Source organism: Arachis duranensis, chromosome 1 (genome assembly GCF_000817695.3).
Source record: "Arachis duranensis cultivar V14167 chromosome 1, aradu.V14167.gnm2.J7QH, whole genome shotgun sequence".
NCBI classification, from domain to species: domain Eukaryota; kingdom Viridiplantae; phylum Streptophyta; class Magnoliopsida; order Fabales; family Fabaceae; genus Arachis; species Arachis duranensis.
In genome coordinates this window covers 3,563,595-3,582,544 of record NC_029772.3, presented here as the reverse complement: position 1 = coordinate 3,582,544, position 18,950 = coordinate 3,563,595, and the positions used below count along the sequence as shown (strand labels likewise).

The 18,950-nt window shown below is 35.7% G+C and overlaps 4 protein-coding genes and 1 pseudogene across 5 annotated transcripts; 3 read left to right on the top strand and 2 right to left on the bottom strand.

Annotated features, from left to right (window-relative positions):
• Positions 1 to 856: 856 nt before the first annotated feature.
• On the top strand, positions 857 to 4,079 carry LOC107462353 (uncharacterized). Its single transcript, XM_052262106.1, has 5 exons — positions 857 to 890; positions 977 to 1,193; positions 1,640 to 1,835; positions 2,653 to 3,360; positions 3,509 to 4,079. Exons 2-5 carry the CDS (start codon positions 1,033 to 1,035, stop codon positions 3,698 to 3,700), a joined length of 1,257 nt encoding a protein of 418 aa, XP_052118066.1. The 5' UTR covers positions 857 to 890; positions 977 to 1,032; the 3' UTR covers positions 3,701 to 4,079.
• A 1,306-nt stretch (positions 4,080 to 5,385) lies between these two features.
• On the top strand, positions 5,386 to 10,853 carry LOC107462443 (uncharacterized). 2 transcript variants are annotated; one of them, XM_016081061.3, is made up of 7 exons: positions 5,386 to 6,031; positions 6,227 to 6,723; positions 7,344 to 7,438; positions 7,541 to 7,663; positions 7,856 to 8,662; positions 9,352 to 9,571; positions 10,011 to 10,853. In XM_016081061.3, exons 2-7 carry the CDS (start codon positions 6,429 to 6,431, stop codon positions 10,538 to 10,540), a joined length of 2,070 nt encoding a protein of 689 aa, XP_015936547.1. In that variant the 5' UTR covers positions 5,386 to 6,031; positions 6,227 to 6,428; the 3' UTR covers positions 10,541 to 10,853. The 2 variants fall into 2 exon arrangements, with proteins under 2 accessions (XP_015936547.1, XP_020990553.1); XM_021134894.2 differs by having other exon boundaries at positions 5,386 to 6,723.
• Positions 10,854 to 12,117: 1,264 nt separating this feature from the next.
• Positions 12,118 to 13,821, bottom strand: LOC107472913 (cytochrome b561 and DOMON domain-containing protein At3g59070). The gene is made up of 2 exons (XM_016092441.1): positions 13,210 to 13,821; positions 12,118 to 12,663 (listed from the first exon to the last, which is right to left on the bottom strand). The coding sequence occupies exons 1-2, from the start codon at positions 13,819 to 13,821 to the stop codon at positions 12,118 to 12,120; spliced, it is 1,158 nt and encodes a 385-aa protein (XP_015947927.1).
• Positions 13,822 to 15,424: 1,603 nt separating this feature from the next.
• LOC110278117 (pentatricopeptide repeat-containing protein At1g71460, chloroplastic-like) lies at positions 15,425 to 16,435 on the bottom strand. The gene has a single exon (XM_021136364.2). It carries the CDS (start codon positions 16,433 to 16,435, stop codon positions 15,425 to 15,427), a length of 1,011 nt encoding a protein of 336 aa, XP_020992023.2.
• Positions 16,436 to 17,812: 1,377 nt separating this feature from the next.
• On the top strand, positions 17,813 to 18,644 carry LOC107472923 (pentatricopeptide repeat-containing protein At2g15690, mitochondrial-like; annotated as a pseudogene).
• The last annotated feature ends 306 nt before the right edge of the window (positions 18,645 to 18,950 follow it).

Below are 18,950 nucleotides of genomic sequence, written 5' to 3'. Positions count from 1 at the left end.
AACTTTGTTAAAGTTTGCACTGCCTATGTTACTGATTCACGGATTCATCCCTCTCGTCATTATCATTGGCATGAACTCCGAACTAAAACCCCAACTCTCTGGATAAAATTGTAACGAAAGCTGATTGGGACTTTTTCTTCTACTTAAGGTATGAATCAGAATGATGAGGCCAAGTTGTGAATACACAAGTGTCAACGGACTATAATATATATTGAGTTTGTGACATTAGAAGGGTGTAATAATAACAATAATGGAGTCATGTTATTTGAATATTGAGGTTTAACATTTAAACTCTCAGCTTCTCAACCCTGTTTGATTCTTCATCTCAGGCAATTGAATCGAATCAACCAGGCCTTCCTTTTCTTTTTCTTTTAGTTGATTCTTAATTTTTCTAATATATGTAGCTTTCTGAATAAGTGGATCATATTATGTAATTTTCTTGATTTGGGATATTTTTGGAGATGCATTAGAAGAGCTATTTTATTATTATGTTTGCTATAATAATATTCACATGTTCTGTATGCTTGTGATTGTTTTGGTGTTTACATTTTCTTTCTAAGTCACTTGCTGTGGTTGTTCTTTGAGTTAAGGCTTTGTATGTGTGTGTGAGAATATGTGATAATGTTGAATGTTGTTGCATCTAATAGGAGTTCTTGGAGTACCCTCATCTTTGATCCTTTATAATTTATTTATTATTTTATTCTAAAACGATTTTTTTGGTTGAACCACTAGTTAGATTGGTTGGACCAATAAACCAATAAACCAATGACTAAAGCAATTTGATGACCGGTCCGGTTTTCAGAACCTTGATAATTATCATTACTTTTTAGTTCTTATATCGGGCTCAATTGGTAAATGTTTTGTTGGAGGAATCCTTGACCCTCTCCCAGGCATGGTCACCGAAAGCTTTAACCAAAATCAAAACCTAATTAGAATTCTTTGAAAACCAATCCTAACGGTTGTTCTGTTCACCCAGGTCGCAGCAACGCATTCCACAATTCTGAGGGGGAATTTTTTAGGGTTTTGGGAGTCATGAACAACGTTGGCGATCTCCACAAGGTTTGGGAAATCAACGCTCTGAAGAGGAAGCCGTTGCAAGAAGAAGCCACCAAGATGTTGGAGAAGATCGCCAAACAGGTCCAGCCCATTATGCGCAAGCACAAATGGAGGGTCAAGGTTCTCTCTGAATTCTGGTAATTCAACTATTGTTTTTAATTTGATTTTGCTTTTAGTGTCATTCACTTCTCTTGTGGTTTTTTGAACGGGTAATGCAGCAATGGAAAAAGAATGATCCAAGCAATGGCGGTAAGAGGGGAGGAAAAAACCGCATTTTTAATCAGATATTTTGCTTACTTTTTCTTTTATGGTTCTTTTGTGATTTGTTGATTTTACTAAATTTTATTGGGGTTCCAATGTCTAACAACTAGAACTTTAACAGAATATTTTGAGTAGAAACATTGTTTCTGCCCCTTATGCAGTTTCTTCAATGCTGCATTCGCTTAAATGCAGCATGACTTTTCAGTTTGGGGATTTGGGCAGGGGAATGAAACTGAATTTTTTATTTTTAACTTGATGAGTGAGTCTGTTTTGCTCTTTTCTTTTTGTGAGATTATTGAAGAACTTGCCAAAATGATTGTAGCCCAAACAATCCGCGACTTTTGGGGTTGAATGTTGGAGCTGGTATACATGTGAAGTTGCGATTGCGCAGACCGAACAGGGATTTGGACTTCTACCCATTTGATCAAGTTTTGGATACGATGCTTCATGAGCTTTGCCATAATGCCCATGGTCCTCATAATGCCAACTTCTACAAGCTTTGGGATGAACTTAGAAAGGTTCTATTTGTTCCATTCCTCTTTTAATTGTTCATGCATGTGGATTGTTATACTAGATTCTTAAAAAGAACACTTTCGTTGTTTTATACAATCACATTGGTGTTTGGAATTTATGTATTACATTTCATTTCAAGAGTAACTTTTATCTGATATTTTTCTTGTTTAAGCCTTAAGTTTCTTTGTTATACTAAAGGATATTAAGCTTGAACTCCTTCAATTTGTTCCTGTCATTCTTTTATAGTACATGCAAATAACATTCACCGTTAGATTTTTGAAGTGAAATGTTTTTGCTTAATCAAATTAGCTTGATGTTGTGAATTACTTATATCATTCAATTTCAAGAGTTATTATTGTTGTTGTTGTTGTTGTTTAATCTAATAATGTTCTTATTTAGCTATAAGTATGTCTGTAATATGTGAGAGCTAGATTGTTATAATATTAAGGCTCCATTGATCATTGAGCATTTTTACCTTAGCTCCCAACTTAATAATGAAAAATAATAGTAATATAAAGAAAATGAAAAAGATGGGGAACAAAATGTTATCTCTCTTGTAACTTTCCTCCAACCACTAGATGTGCTAGACTCTGCAGGTAGTGATATACTTATAGAATCCTCTCCATACTTTCACTTTTGATGTATTTCTTTACAGCTTTAGTAGTAGCAAACAAGTCTTATAAATAGTAGTATTTATTATAAAAGTTCCTGCAAAGTTGAAACATTCATTCCCTGTTGCTGTGAATTCTATGTAGTAAACTATGTCTTTCTTATTAAGTTGCTATTATTCTTCTTGTCCTCCATGTTAATGATCATATACAGGAATGTGAAGAGCTGATGTCCAATGGAGTAACTGGCTCAGGAGAGGGGTTTGACCTTCCAGGAAGGCGCTTAGGTGGTCATTCCCGGCAGCCACCCCTTTCATCACTCCGTAAAACAGCACTTGCAGCTGCAGAAAAGAGATCGCGATTGGGATCACTCCTTCCCTCTGGACCTAACCGTCTTGGGGGTGATAGTGTTATAATGAAGGCACTTACTCCAGTGCAAGCGGCTGCAATGGCTGCAGAAAGGAGATTACAGGATGACATATGGTGTGGTTCTCAAACCTGTGAAGCTTCAGATCATGAAGATTTTAACTTTGAACCTGCTGAGAATATTGAGCGCAAGGGTAAAAATGTGGGTAGCTCAAGACTTCGAGACAATTCTTCTCTACCTTTGGATCTGAAATCTCAGAAAAGGAGTCGTGTCGTGGATTCAAGTTTACTGGATTGCTCGTCTAGTACCCCTAAATATGTTGATTTGACCATGGATGCACCACAGATTGGATCTATCATTGAACAGTGCACTGTGACTCAAGGAACGGGTGTTGGTGGATTAGAAAGCATTTCACATTCTGAGTCAAATTCTCGGATAGGATCTACTTCTGCAAATATTCCAAGCTCCTCCACTCCACTTTCTGGTGATAATAATACATCTCATTCTGAAGAACTTGCAATGTGGGAGTGCTCAATGTGCACTCTGTTAAATAAAGTAAGTATCAAAATATAGTGCTTTATTCTTTGCAAACCTTTTTTCAGTTTGTCACAGAGTACAATAAACATTTTTGGCGAGTTTACTCTTACAATGATTGTGTTGTGGCCTTTCTCTAATGCATGTGAATAATGTTGAACCACTGCAGACATTAGCTCCATTATGTGAGTTGTGTGGCACACAACAGCCGAAAGATTTTGCCACCAAATACAGTACTTGGTCTTGTAAATTCTGTACGCTGGAAAACAGTGTGAAGTTGGACAAATGCTCAGCTTGTGATCAGTGGAGATACTCTCTTGGTGCACCAGTGTCAGCCCGTGCACCTAACGTCGGCACTTGAGTACGGTAGTTTATAAGTATATGAATGCTTATAAGTTGTAACACTGGTGTTTGTGCAACTTAATGGCAAAATGATTTCATTTATTGCTTTATGGCAGTGGCTTAAGCAAATGAAGATGCCAATGCTTGATTTCTTTAACTTGAAGCTAGGTGGAAAATAGCAGTTCCATTTTGATCTTTTTCACTTGATAGATACGATAATTTCGATATAGTATGTTGGCATGGAGATCTGTATAGCTGAACTGCTGAATTAGTAAGCATTGTTGGCACTGCTCTGAGTTTTGCCTGATTTGCAGAATTTGGATGCTGACTTGTGCAAGCAATTAAGAGCTTTTCACTGAATTGGGTTTGTGTGAGTATATGCCATGGTTCTCTCTTCTGATTGGATTTCTAGTTGATGTTAGAGAATCACCAGAAAAGTTATATATAACCTGTCTTAGAATTTTGGTGATCAACTATCAGCATATTAGTTGTCGTCAACAATTTGACTTGGGGACACTGTTAACAACTAATCACCATGTTGGACTTGCGTTGTCATTTCTTTGTAATGAAGGGATTATAATTTGAAACCAGGAAGTTAATCTAGATACTTTTTATTATTACTAAAATACAAAACTCTTGTTTTAGTTGAGGAAGATCAAACCCTGTTCATCAATTTGCAAACACAACACTTTTTGTTCATCTTGAACCTTATTTTCGTCATCTTATTCTTCATATGGCTGTGTTTCCTATCTCATTCATTTGGGATTTATAAATATAGAGTTTATGCTAGTTTGGTAATTGTATTTGTTATACAAACTTGTATACAAAATAGTCAACATCTGTTCAATTTTATGACCATTCACTTTATATAAATTCTTGTATTATCTCAATTTCAGTATATTTATTTTTGTTAAGATATTTACTAACATAACTATAACAAGAAAAAAATTAGCTAGACTTTTTGCCAATAATTATGATAGCAGAAGTTCATCATTTTATTTTCATTTTAAATTCAGAATATATAAAGTTTTTTTTTTCTTAGAGATAAAAAAAATAGTGTAAATGCAGTTGATATAAGTTTTCGTTAACTAGTTTTTGGTATCAAATTTAAAGCTAACTAAAGGATCATGTTATAAAAAGCTAAGGGTGCTTTTGATTTATATTTTTATTTTAAGAATTTGATGAAGAAAAGAGAGAAAATAAGAAGTGAAAATAGAAAATAAAATTGTCATTTTTACTGTTCTCTCTTTTTCTTTCACAAAATTTAAAAAACAAAAGATATTGAATAAAAAAGTAGAAAATAGAAACGCAAACGAAAACGCATCTAAGGACTTTGTTATTTTTATTTTTAATATTCTTCTAGAATTTTGTTATTTTTAGAATGACTAGTTTTTATTTTCAATATTCTTTTAGGAATTTTGTTATTTTTACTTGTGCCATCAAGTTCCGAATACATAAGATCACTTAAAATGAAAAGAATAGATTAAAAGGCTTTCAAATTATAAAATTAAATTCTTTTATTAACAGAATAGATTTTTTTTCTAGAATAAAAAACTTTCAAAATACGGTTAAAAATTGTACCAAGGAAAGTCGGATATATGCTGGTTTTTATAGATGGTAAAATTTTCACATTATAATATAAATGAATATTCTCATCTTAAGATTATGGGCGATATATGCTGTGGGAAAAAAAATAAAAAATAAAAAAATTGCTGGTCTTCCATCTAACTAAGCATCTTGTATCTAACTGTTCTGCCAAAATCTTGCATCTAACCGATTATTTTCACCTTAATTCTTCCAAAAAGGCAAAAACCAACAACCACTTCCCCACTTTTTTCCTTCTTCTGGCATCCAAAACCTGCCGCTTCATTTTTGGATGCACAATCTCTCAGCTCTGCAACTCTCTCAGCAATTTCAACGTACCCTCTTTCTCCTTCATCATCAGTATCACTGACCCCCATCTCTTGTTCTTCCGTGCTCTCTCTGAGCTGCTGTTAGTTCAAGATCCTCTTTTTAGTGACCCATGATCACTCATCAACGTCTTTGATAACTGTCTTCTGTAGAAAAGAAGTTTCAATCTTTTCTGCAATTCGGGACACCCTTTTGCCTTTTATGCAACATCCTCTGGAGCAGCCAAAAACCCAATAGCTTTTTTGCTTACTGGAATTTTCAGATCCTGGATCGGTTTTTCTGACGGTTGTTCTCTCTGATTTGTTTGTGAAGATGCATTAAATTGATATTGCTTTGTGGTTCAGGTCAAGTTTCAAAGAACTTTCAGTTTAAGCTGAGGATCATGCCTCTTCAAGAGGCTTTCTGGTGTTGAGAGAAAAGGCTCAATTTTGTCCACAAGGTGTTTCGTTTTTTCTCTAACTGCATAGTCCTTCTTGATTGATGAAAGGATTTTTTTTTTGGTTTTTTGTTGGTGTTGCTTTTTTTGTTTGCTTTTGTTGGATATCATTAGAAAGGGAAAATCTTTATAATTAGAGTTTCTGAAAGGGTTATGTGTTTTCTGTAGTAATTATCTTTGATATTTTTTGCTAAGTAGGGTGAGGAGATTGAAGCTGTTTTGGTCTTGGGTTTGTTTGGATGATAATATGCTAGAAGGTTATTACTTTATGAGTTTGGATCTGAAAGATTGTCCTTTTGGACAAGTTAAACAAGAGGGTTTGGACCCCTTGCCATTGCTTTGAATTCAAGTGCAAATCTGGTTTTTGCATTAGCTCACTCCTCTTGGAGCTCCTTTCGAGATGGCTGTAACCGACCGGTGTTTCGTGGAATGGAAAGAGCAGTTTGTTTCCCAAGAGCGTGGCAACCGTGTGGTCCACTATTACCTGAAGGATTCTGACGGGGAATCCATACTCGCTGTTGTGGGCACTGAGAGGAGTGTTAGGCACATGTTCTATGTTGTGGCCGATGAGTTTTTGGAAATTTGTGGGAAGGAAGGTTCTGTTCCTGCCGGTTTCAAATGGAGATCTAGAAGAGAGGTGGTTGATTGGCTGACGTCAACGCTTTCGAAGCAGCATCTTCAGGGAGATAGAACTGGTAAATTGATAATTATTTTCTATGGCTTTATCTTATTACTATTGTTTTGATGCCTTTTAGCTGTTGTCGATTGAATTTATGTGTGCAGCTGCAAAATGAAAAATAATATAAGGATGTTACAACTTTGTGTTGCAATCAAGTTACAGGAACTTAATGTATAGTGATATGTATATTTTTCTTGTGTAAGCAACTTTATGCATATTTCCGATACAAATCTTTGAGCTTGATTGTAGCATGAGTGCATAAAACTCATGTATGTATGTAAATGTATCTTTCTCATAGTTTTATCTTCTTCAATATCTTTGATAATGTCATTTAATCTGGAATTATAAGGAGTCTCTATCATGTGCAGTCTGGACTTTGAAAGTTCTTTAGCACTGACATTTTTCTCTAATGTTGTTTTCTTCTTACTTATTCCTGTTGTATAGGATAATAGCCCTTTCTACCAGTGTCGTTTCCTTTTTTTTTTTTAAATAAAAGTCCTTTACCCCTTCAACAAAAACAGCTGATGCTCACAAATAGTATAAATGATAGTGAAAGCTCATTTAAGATTATAAATATTCTCTTCTTTTATATGTATTTACTTATTTATTTATTTACGTATATTTTTTATATCATAGGATCACCTAGTCATTCTTCAGGACAAGCTTATGATACCACAAATGGTAGTGTCAATGAAATTACTGGTCTTCCTGCACCGATAGCGAATAGCAAGGTATATCCCTCTTGTTTACTTTTTCTTTGTCTTCCTTTATTTATATCATTTAATTCCGGTTGTAATTAATATTTTTGATGTATACACACATCTCTTGCTCAGGGATTTCTAACCCGAAACTCTAAAATATCCAAGTCTGACATTGTTTGGTCTGGAGTGGCGTGGACATGTGGCAAGCAGCTTAAACATTATCATGCTTTTTGCAGGAATGGCATCAAAATAATTGTAAGTATCCCTCATCCATCCACTTCCTACACAAACATGGAAGTATTGGAAAAGGGACTTGAACTGAGGTTTCAAGTATTGTTGTTCATCCTTTGATATTTTATTCTATAGCTTATACAGAGAAGGATCTGGTGCTTAGAGGAAAATATCTTCCAGTTGTACATATCTCATTGCCTCCTTTCTGATTTCCAGGTTCAATCATTTGTTTTTGTCATGGGCAAGGGAGAGAATCATTATGTTGCTTATTTAGAGGATATGTATGAAGATAGGAGGGGGCAGAAAAAGGTCAAAGTGAGGTGGTTTCACCATAATCAGGAAGTCAAGGGTGTGATTCCTGTTCGAAATCCACATCCCCGGGAAGTTTTCATCACACCTTATTCTCAAGTTATTAGTGCAGAGTGTGTTGATGGTCCCACCACGGTCTTAAGTCGTGAACATTATGAAAAATGCATGCCTTGCTTTTCCCCAACTTCATCAGATAGAATACATATGTGCTTTAGGCAATTTAGAAGCAACAAAGTTAAGCCCTTTGACTTGAGTAAACTGCGGGGATACTATGATCAACCAATTCTTTCTTGCTTGCAATTTGATTCTATGCTGAATCCTAAGGGAAATGGCCTAGCAGGAGGAGATGAAGAGTTGAGTGCAGGTGAAACTGTAAAGCTCAGAGCCAAGAGAAGGGATAGGGGAACCCCTCAGTCTTTGATTGGTCGGCGGGGAGTTAGGAAGTTAGTTAGGAGTCAGCAAATGATGGTATACAAAAACTCACAGGGTGTAAATAATTCTAGGGCAGATAGGAGATTGTTTTCTCTGAAGGAAGTTGAGTCTCAACCTTGGTATAATGTCACATACAGGATTGATGACAAGATAGAGGTCCTCTGTCAGGATAGCGGTATCAGAGGCTGCTGGTTCAGGTGTACGGTTGTGCAGGTATCTCGGAAGCAGATGAAAGTCCAATATGATGATATTCAGGATGAAGATGGAAGTGGGAATCTTAAGGTATAATCCTGCTTTTGTGGTACTCCAAATTCTGTTTCCATTGTTGGTTAAATCCTACAATAGTTGGCATATATAAAGCCAGCTCCTATTTAAGGTTTGTTATCATGGTCAAAAAGATTTAAGGCTCTATTTCTTTTATAGCAACTTGTAACTGGAAAGAAATGTTCTTTTATAGTTATAGGTTATATCTTATGTGGATTATGCTAGACTAATGATGGATCCAAATTGAACTGAAATAAACCTCTCCCTGTTATAAATCTTCTAAAGATAAGGATCTGCATACTCATATATGGAAGTAACTGCTAAGGATGTTATTTGAATCAGTTTTCTTGATCCCTTATGCTAAGTGATGCTACGAAAGAATGACAGAAGATATGTAGGCTTGTCTTGCTGAGGGATTGAGTTTTTCTTAGTTCAGAAGGATGGAAATTTGAAATTTTGGGGGAAGAAAAAAAGGGGCTAAATGGGTATGTCAGGACCAATAATGACAAGGATTGTAATCCCACGTTCAAGTAGAGTATGATATGGTTAGAACCTTTTAAAAATTTATGTGGAAAAAAAAATAGTCTTGGAACTGAGTGGGAAATGATATATTGCAAAACAAAAGTTGTATAGTTTCCTTCAATGCTTTACATTGCACATCTTAATTGGAATTCAACACTCTTACCTTGATCTTTTCCATGTTTTAGGAATGGATCCCTGCTTTCAAGTTGGCCATGCCTGATAAACTTGGGATGAGACATCCTGGCCGATCGACAATCAGACCAGCTCCTCCAACTTCCAAAGATCAAGAATTGGTTATTGGAGTTGGAACTGCAATTGATGCATGGTGGAGTGACGGCTGGTGGGAGGGGGTTGTAACTGGAACTGATAACTATGTTGATGATAATGTGCAAGCATACTTTCCTGGTATGCTATATTACTGTTCTGTTTTTTTGTTTAAATTTTGGTTTAATTAATGTAGTGTTTATAGTATGACTCAATTTTCAGTTATGCCATTTTAATTTAGAAGTTTTTACTTAGGTCCTTATATTGAATAAAATTGTTTGATCAAGTCCTTGGATGAAACTCTCTTTTATATAATTCAATGGATTCTTATCTAATTTTGTGAGCTAAACTATAACTATTTATTCAATTCAATTCAGTCAAAATTTTTAACAATAATTTGCTCTAGGGACATTATAATATATGTATTTTCCTGTTCTCAATGCATGTAGGATCTGATAAAAAAATTTAAATTATATGGACCTAACTGAAAACTAGACCAAACTACAAGGACCTATAGATTAGATAAGCCTATTTTATTATTTGTCTTCACTTTATAATAGAGTTATTCTTCTGATATCAGGTGAAGGCTTGCTAATGAAAGTACGCAAGAAAGATCTAAGAATATCTAGAGATTGGTCCGGGGACAGGTGGATTGGTATTAAGCCGAAGCTTGATATAACCTCAACTATATTCGCCATTAACGGCCTTAACACGAAGCACTCCACGTCCCCAGCTAAAGATGGGGACTCTATTGGTGTTGCAAATTCATGTGATGAAGTTCCAGCGAGTGACGAGCCTATTAATGAACCAGATTTTGCTGAAAAGATGGTTGAGGGTGTTGCTGAAGATGGGGATAACAATGATGATGGTTATAATGATAATAATGATAGTAAAAATAGTAATCTTGTGTCAGAAAAAGATACTCGAGCTGATAACAATGAGATTGAGATGAATAGCATTGGTAATGAAGATAATGGTGATGATTCTAATAAGGACAGTAATGACAATGTTGATAACAAAGACGGCGAAAACGATAATAAGGACAGGGAGGCGTTTGGGACTTCCATGGAGGACTGTAAAGCTGACGAACCCGCCGAAATGGCTGTATAAATATTTTTGTTTGGGTAGAACTGATGACTGATTGTAGAGCACTGCAACCATCTCTTTGTTGTAATTTGAGTCTAATGTTAGTATGATAGGATTGAATGTAAATAGTGATGTTGGAAAGGTGATTCTTCGTTTTTAACCTTGTTCTAAGTTGCCTTCCATATAGGTGTACAGTGTTAAGGGGCAATGTCTCCAAGTCTGTGTTTTTTCTATTTCAATATTGATTGTATTAGAATGTAGATTTCTTTCATAAGGGACAGGACAGATATTGTTGATTAATTTCAGTTCTTGTCTAACTAGCTACCACTTTCATTTATTTCCTTGCAGCATATTAACAATTTTCTTGTTTGTTCTTCCTTCTATCCAATTTTCCTTCATGTATAGCTTCATGTATGGTTAATTGATTATTATGGGAAATCTATTGAACACGTGGGACACCGGGACTCCCAAACTGGACTTGGGTACTGATTAAAGTTCCTTTTATTTATTGATTTTCTTTTTTTAAAGTTTCTTTAAAAAAAATATTTAAGTTAGAAATTGCTGTTAAGATGACAGACTAAGATTCAAATGACTCATGCATGAGACTAAATGTAGTCAATTTTGATTACTTATACATTCAGTTATAGACGTTTAAATTCAATTTAACCCAATTAAAATTGCCATATTATTGGGAGATGCTCCCATAAATATACTTAAAATGTCCTTTTGTAAAGACGTTTATGTTTCGCATTATTATTAAACGTATTAATGAATCGGTTATTTTAAATTTCTTAACAAATTAAAATAAAATTGATTTTTTTTATAACAATAACAATAAACTCATTTGTTTTAGTGATTTAATTGTATTTTAAAATTTTTAGGAATTTAAATGTCCATAAAACAAAAAATTAAGGATATATTTGTCTTTTTATAAAAAAGTTTAAAGATATTCGGTTTAAATTGTGTAATTCGATCGGATTAAATCGGGTCTTATAATTATAATACAAACAATTGAGTTTATTATTATTGTTATAATAAACCAATTTTATTCTGGTTTATTGAAAAATAAAATATTAGCCAGTTTAATAAAAATGTCCAATAATAACATGACACATGTAAAGGTCTTAAAAAAAAAGTCATTTTTAATGTGTTTATTAAAGTGGTTTCCATTTTATTAATGTAATAATCAAGAACCAACTGATCTTTTTCTTTTGACTCACAAGGATGTCATTGGATCTTGATATCTTAAATTTAACTTATAATTCTAATAACATTTCTCCTTCGTTTTTTCCCCTTCTTTTTTACCCTTTTTTTTTCGTGTGAGAGTAACTAGACTAACCCAATTGATAGAGTGGAGAGTATAAAAGTGCAGTCTAAGAAACAAAAGGAAAGAAAAAGTATATACATAAAAACAAATAAACGATATAATTAACTTAAAAAATGTGCTACAATGGGATAAAATTGTTGTATAAAGTATAAACCTAAAAAACAACCGTCCAAAACGGAAAAGAATATAGTTGCTGATACCTACAACTAATACTAAGATAAATTTAATATAAAGAATAAAAAAACTAGAGAAAAAGAACTGAAATATTTGTTAACTATGGATTCTGTTGGTCAACCACATCAGCTTGGTCCTTAGAGTGGGTGTTAAGCTTGTTTATGCATAGCAATATCCAAGTGATCACCTCCAAGACTATAGCAATTAGAGCCAAACATATGATCACACCCAAATACACACTCTTCCATCCTCTTGCTTCCATTATGTCAATACCTTTGAAGACGTTCCATATGCCAAGCCCAATTGTTAAGTAACCGACTACATAGTGGAAGATGTTCCAGAAGATTCTATGTCTGTGATCCTTCTTAGGCCTCAAGAACACAGCAACACAAACTTGTAGGGATGCTAGGCATATGAGAGTGATTCCAATGCATCCGTGAGAAGAGTGATGACGGTTATGTCGCGCCATGTATGAGCCAGTTGCAAAGCCAATTATGCCAATGATATATGCCATGGATTGGCATGCTCGATGCACGTGAAACCACGTGGCACCCAAACGACCATCGAACACCTTCAAGTAACGAGCTAATATCGCCCCTATTGGCATCAGTATTCCCCAGCTTATGCCATTCAATATTCCATGCACCTGTTGAAAGCAGAATTTGCTGTGAGAAAAATATATAGAGATATGATAAGAGGCGGTTATTGTCAAAATATGTTAAAATAATTTTAATTGATCCTAATTATACTCTAACATCTCTCCTTAAATTTTTATCAACGTACAAATTACATTGAAGTAGATTCTCATCTTGTTCGGGATAAGATCGTGCACCACTGCCTCCTTCTATTTTATGTTTCCACTCAAATTCAGTTGGCTAATCTTTTTACTAAAGTTCTTGGCGTCAAAAAGTTTGAGACAATATTACTAAAGTTGGACATTAAAGACTTGCATGCTCCAACTTGAGAGGAGTATTAATGAATAATTAAGATATACAAAAAAATATTATATTAATAATATTTTTATAATTTAAATATAAATAATGTCAATAATCTATATGATTCATCTAATATTTAACATATTTTGACAGTTATTTTTGAAAAGAAATCTTTTTGTGAAGATATCTTAATATATTTGATTAAAAGGACGGAAGAAATTACTTTACAACACAGAGAGTTTATGCATATTTCTGACCTTTCGGAGTTTGATTTTCGAATTTCCGGCGGTTTCTGAGACCTTCCCGGACACAAAATCTATAGTCCCAAAGGATTGAATGTTAGGTCCTGACAAAGAATGCATCCCAAGAGTTCCATCGTCAGAAACAGGGCCTTCTTGCCAGACATGATTCAGCAGAGTTGTATTCTCCGGGAGTTTGAAACTCGCAAAAAGGATCATATCGCCATTGGAATAAGATGCTGAGACGCTATAAACAGGAAAGCTAAGAGATCCTTCTTCCAAAAGAGCATCATAACTCGTGACAGAAGAGGTGTAGGCTTTGAGAGTAGCATCAGAAGAATTTCTGAAAGCAAGGAATGCCTGGGATCCAACCATACCCTGTGAAGTTGGGTTGATGGCCCAAGCAACCCAGCTTGAATCCGTTGTGTTAGCCTTCTTGAATGCCACGTCGACTCTGTTTGATGATTGATGATAGTTCCAGAACAGTGATGAATCAAGAACGCCCAGGTCCTTACATGTTGCGTAGTTAACGTTATTCGGAAAATTGAACGACTTGCATGGTTCACAAGTCGCTGTGATCGACAACACAAGGAGCGAGAGCAACCACGCAAGTTTATGGATTGAGGCCATGGATGTGTGATTGGAAAGAAAAGAAAAGATTGATTGAAGTTTAAGAAGAAAACTAAATATGGTGATTGTTTGAACTCTAGGATTGCACAATGAATAGTGAGTAGTAAGTAGCTTATGATGATTTATATAGGATACAAGTTGCATTGTAATGTAGCTTCAAAATCTTTATAGAATGATTTCGGATTTCAATCTTATCAAACGGTTTGAACTAGATATGATTTTGTTATCTTTTGTAATTCAGTTTAATTTAAATCAAAATATCTTTCCTGAAATATTCTTTAGATACTATCCTTAATTAATAATATCTTTTGTACGATACAAATAAGATATTTTAGATATATATTAGAAATTAATTATTAAATCAGTTATGTATATAAAATATGATAAAAATTTATATTTATTTATTTTTATATAAAATTGATAGTTAAAATTGTTAGATAATTTAATATTTTTATTAAATTATTATTTTATTATTTTTAATTATCAATTTACATGAATACGGTATTACCATAGAACCTTAATCCTGCTTTTGTGGTACTCCAAATTCTGTTTCCATTGTTGGTTAAATCCTACAATAGTTGGCATATATAAAGCCAGCTCCTATTTAAGGTCTGTTATCATGGTCGAAAAGATTTAAGGCTCTATTTCTTTTGTAGCAGTTGTAACTGGAAAGAAATGTTCTTTTATAGTTATAGGTTATATCTTATGTGGATTATGCTAGACTAATGATGGATCCAAATTGAACTGAAATGAATCACTCCCTGTTATAAATCTTCAAAATGATAAGGATCTGCATACTCATATATGGAAGTAACTGTGCTAAGGATGTTATTTGAGTCAGTTTTCTTGATCCCTTTTGCTAAGTGATGCTACGGATCAAGTTGAAACGAAGCCTCAAAATCTTTATAGAATCATTTTGAATTTGAATTTTATCAAACGATTTGAACTAGATATGATTTTGTTTTCTTTTGTAGTTCAGTTTAATTTAAATCAAAATATTTTCATTGAAATATTTTTTAAATATTATCTTTAATTAATAATTTCTTTTGTATGATACAAATAATATTTTTGATATTTTATAACAATAATAATCAGCATGAATTTACGGGCCAGCCGACTCATTTCCTAGTTTTCAGTTTAAACCGACTAGTCTGACATGATTTGAAATTTTAATAGTATAGCTTAATTAATTGAATATAATTGATCCAACTCATACTTTTAGTTGGCAAAAATTCGATATATAATTGATTCTGTGATTAATCTCGAACAATTATTTTAGATGTATATTAAAAATTAGTTATTAAATTAATTATATGTAAGATTTGGTAAAAGTTTATAGAATAAATGACCATTTGTACCCATGAGAGATGAAAACGCTGACATTTGTACCCATGATAACTCGAAACTAATCTTGTACCCATGAGAGATGCTGTCCGTATGACAAAAATGCCCCGCCTTGAATCTGAGCTTGGTTCGTGCTTTTCCGAACCTACGTGGCACTCCCAAACCCTCCCCCAATCTGAGCCAACCATTCACCATCATCATCTTCATCTTCTTCACCATCACCATCACCATAACCTCCATAACCTCCATCACCATCACCTCAGCACCGCCACAGCCACCTCCCTTCACCACAACCTCCGGCGACAACCCACACCGCCACGCCCCTTTCTCTTCTTCTTCCCCTCTTCTCACCTCCGCTAAGCCCAGAAACTACAGCGCCATTTTCAGTGTATCCAATGATCATCAAGTGCCAAGAACTCATGTTTCTCTCTGGCATTCGATCAAACACCTTGCGTGCAATATTCATGTTACCACATTTCACATACATTCCAATCAACCTATTGTTCAATTCAACCTCCCCTCGAAACCTTGATCTTCTCAAGAACTCATGAACCCTTTTCCCATACTCAAGCGACCTCGTACCCTCGCACAAATTCAACATGGCGAGAAAAACACCATAATCAGCAACAGAACCTTGACCCATGAGTTCCAAAGCTTCAGCAAGCTTACCCTCTTCGCACAACTCAATCAAATTAACGTTCAGGGTGGTTGCATCAAACAGCGCGTTTTGGCGGTTCTGGTCGACCCTATTATGAGTATTATGAAGTTTGGGTTTTGGTTCTCTGGGAAGATTCTCCTTCCGTGAAGTTTGGGTCTTTTGAGCGAAACGACCAGTGGGGGTGGCGTTTTTACGGCGGGGTTGGACTTTGTTGCTGTTGGTGGTGGGGTTCTTGGAATCAGGAACGGCGTAGGAGCATAGAGGAGTGGAAGGGAGAGAGCAATTGGAGGGCTTCAGAGGAGAGAAGTGTGGGAATTTGGAATGGGATGAGATGACGGTGTTTAATTTGCGGGGAACGGGTCCCAGTGACGCCATTGATGAGTGGAGTTTGAGCTCCATGGATGAGTGAGAAGAGGGGCTCAGCGGAGGTGAGAAGAGGGGAAGAAGAAGAGAAAGGGGCGCGACGGTGTAGGTTGTCACGGAGGTTGTGGTGAAGGGAGGTGGTTGTGGCGGTGCTGAGGTGACGGTGATGGAGGTTATGGAGGTTATGGAGGTTGTGGTAATGGTGATGGTGAAGAAGATGAAGATGATGATGGTGAATGGTTGGCTCATATTGGGGGGAGGATTTGGGAGTGCCACATAGGTTCGGAAAGGCACAAACCAAGCTCAGATCCAAGGCGGGGCACTTTTGTCACACGGACAACATCTCTCATGGGTACAAGGTTAGTTTCGAGCTATCATGGGTACAAATGTCAGCGTTTTCATCTCTCGTGGGTACAAATGGTCATTTATTCAAAGTTTATATATATAAAGTTAATATTAAAAAAAAAACAGATTTAGTTAAAAATCAATTATAAAGTTGATTTCAATCTGTTAAATTATTATTTAATTATTTTTAATTATTAATTTATATGAATATAATTGCATGTAAATTTTAATGCACACATAATATAATTCAAAAAATAAATAAAAAAGCAACGAAAAAGAAAATCAGCAAAAACACATAAAAGAGCAGAAGATGGTTGATGATATTACAAGATCATATTTAGAATATTAACACTATTTTAAATTTTTTGAATTACATAATATTTATCCTTCCTCAGATCCACGACGGATACCGTTTGGGTAAACAAAAAAAATATAACAAATAAAAATAAATTTCAAAATTTATATAACTATCATCACATACATAATATAAAAAGTTTAAAATAATATAATATTATTAATTATTTAACTAATTATTTTACATATAATTACATATATTATATATATTAAAATTATATATGTATTACCTAAATTTAATCCGGCTGGCTCTGCCTAAGACCATGTCCTGCCAAAACTTGCCTCACACCAGATATCTGTCCCGATCAAGTAGGGACAGAATGGGTATCTGTCAATTTAAAAATGTTGTCATCTTTATATATTTCAAATTTTTTAGCATAAATTAAATTGAATAAATGACCATTTGTACCCATGAGAGATGAAAACGCTGACATTTGTACCCATCAAAGCTCGAAACTAATCTTGTACCCATGATAGATGTTGTCCGTGTGACAAAAATGCCCTGCCTTGGATCTGAGTTTGGTTCGTGGGTTTCCGAACCTACGTGGCACTCCCAAATCCCCCCTCCCCCAATCTAAGCCAACCATTCACCATCATCATCTTCATCTTCTTCACCATCACCATCACCATAACCTCCATAACCTCAATCACCATCACCTCAGCACCACCACAGCCACCTCTCTTCACCACAACCTCTGGCAACAACCCACACCGCCACGCCCCTTTCTCTTCTTCTTCCCCTCTTCTCACCTCCACTGAGCCCAGAAACTACAGCGCCAGCTCCTCCTCTCTATCAAAACAGCAAAATTTTCAAACACCAGCATGAATCAAAACAAACCTTAATCCACTAACATGCATTTCTAACTAACCAAATTAAGCAAAATGAACTAAAAGCAAAGAAACAGAACTCAGGAAAAAACACAGGGGATGGAAGACATAGGGGAAAACGGAGGTTCTGTTGCTGATTATGGTGTTTTTTCTCGCCATGTTGAATTTGTGCGAGAGTACGAGGTCGCTTGAGTATGGGAAAAGGGTTCATGAGTTCTTGAGAAGATCGAGGTTTCGAGGGGAGGTTGAATTGAACAATAGGTTGATTGGAATGTATGGAAAATGTGGTAACATGAATATTGCACGCAATGTGTTTGATCGAATGCCAGAGAGAAACATGAGTTCTTAGCACTTGATGATCATTGGATACACTGAAAATGGAGCTGGTGATGATGCTTTGTTGGTTTTTCAGGAGATGAAGGAGGCAGGGACACGGCCTGAGAGTGAAACTTTTGCATTGATTTTGGCTGCGTGTGCAAGGGAAGAAGCTGTAGAGGAAGGATTATTGCACTTTGAATCAATGAAGGAGTATGGAATTGTTCCCACCATGGAGCATTACATGGAGGTCATTAACATTCTAGGTAATGCCGGTCAGTTGAATGAAGCTGAGGAGTTCATTGAGAGTAAGTCATTTTAGCCTGAAGATGACATTTGGGAGGCTCTTCGAAATTTTACTAGGATTCATGGAGATATGGATCTTGAGGATCGTGCGGAGGAGTTGTTGGCATGTCTAAATCCTTCAAAGGCCATTGCTGATAAGCTTCCAACACCTCCAAGGAAGAAACAGTCTGCAATTAACATGCTAGAGGAGAAGAATAGAGTGGCCGAGAATCGGTATGCCGTTCCGTATAAAGAGGCTGATGAGAAATTGAAGGGTTTAAGTGGCCAGAGGAGGAGCTGGCGCTGTGGTTTTTGGGCTCAACGGAGGTGAGAAGAGGGGAAGAAGAAAAGAAAGGGGCGCGGCGGTGTGAGTTGTTGCCGGAGGTTGTGGTGAAGGGAGGTGGCTGTGGCGGTGCTGAGGTGATAGTGATGGAGGTTATGGTGGCTGGGAAGAGACAGTGATGGATGGGGATGATGGTGAAGAAGATGAAGATGATGATGGTGAATGGTTGGCTCAGATTGGAGGGGGTTTGGGAGTGCCACGTAGGTTCGGAAACCCACGAACCAAACTCAGATCCAAGCCAAGACACTTTTGTTACACGGACAGTATCTATCATGGGTACAAGATTAGTTTCGA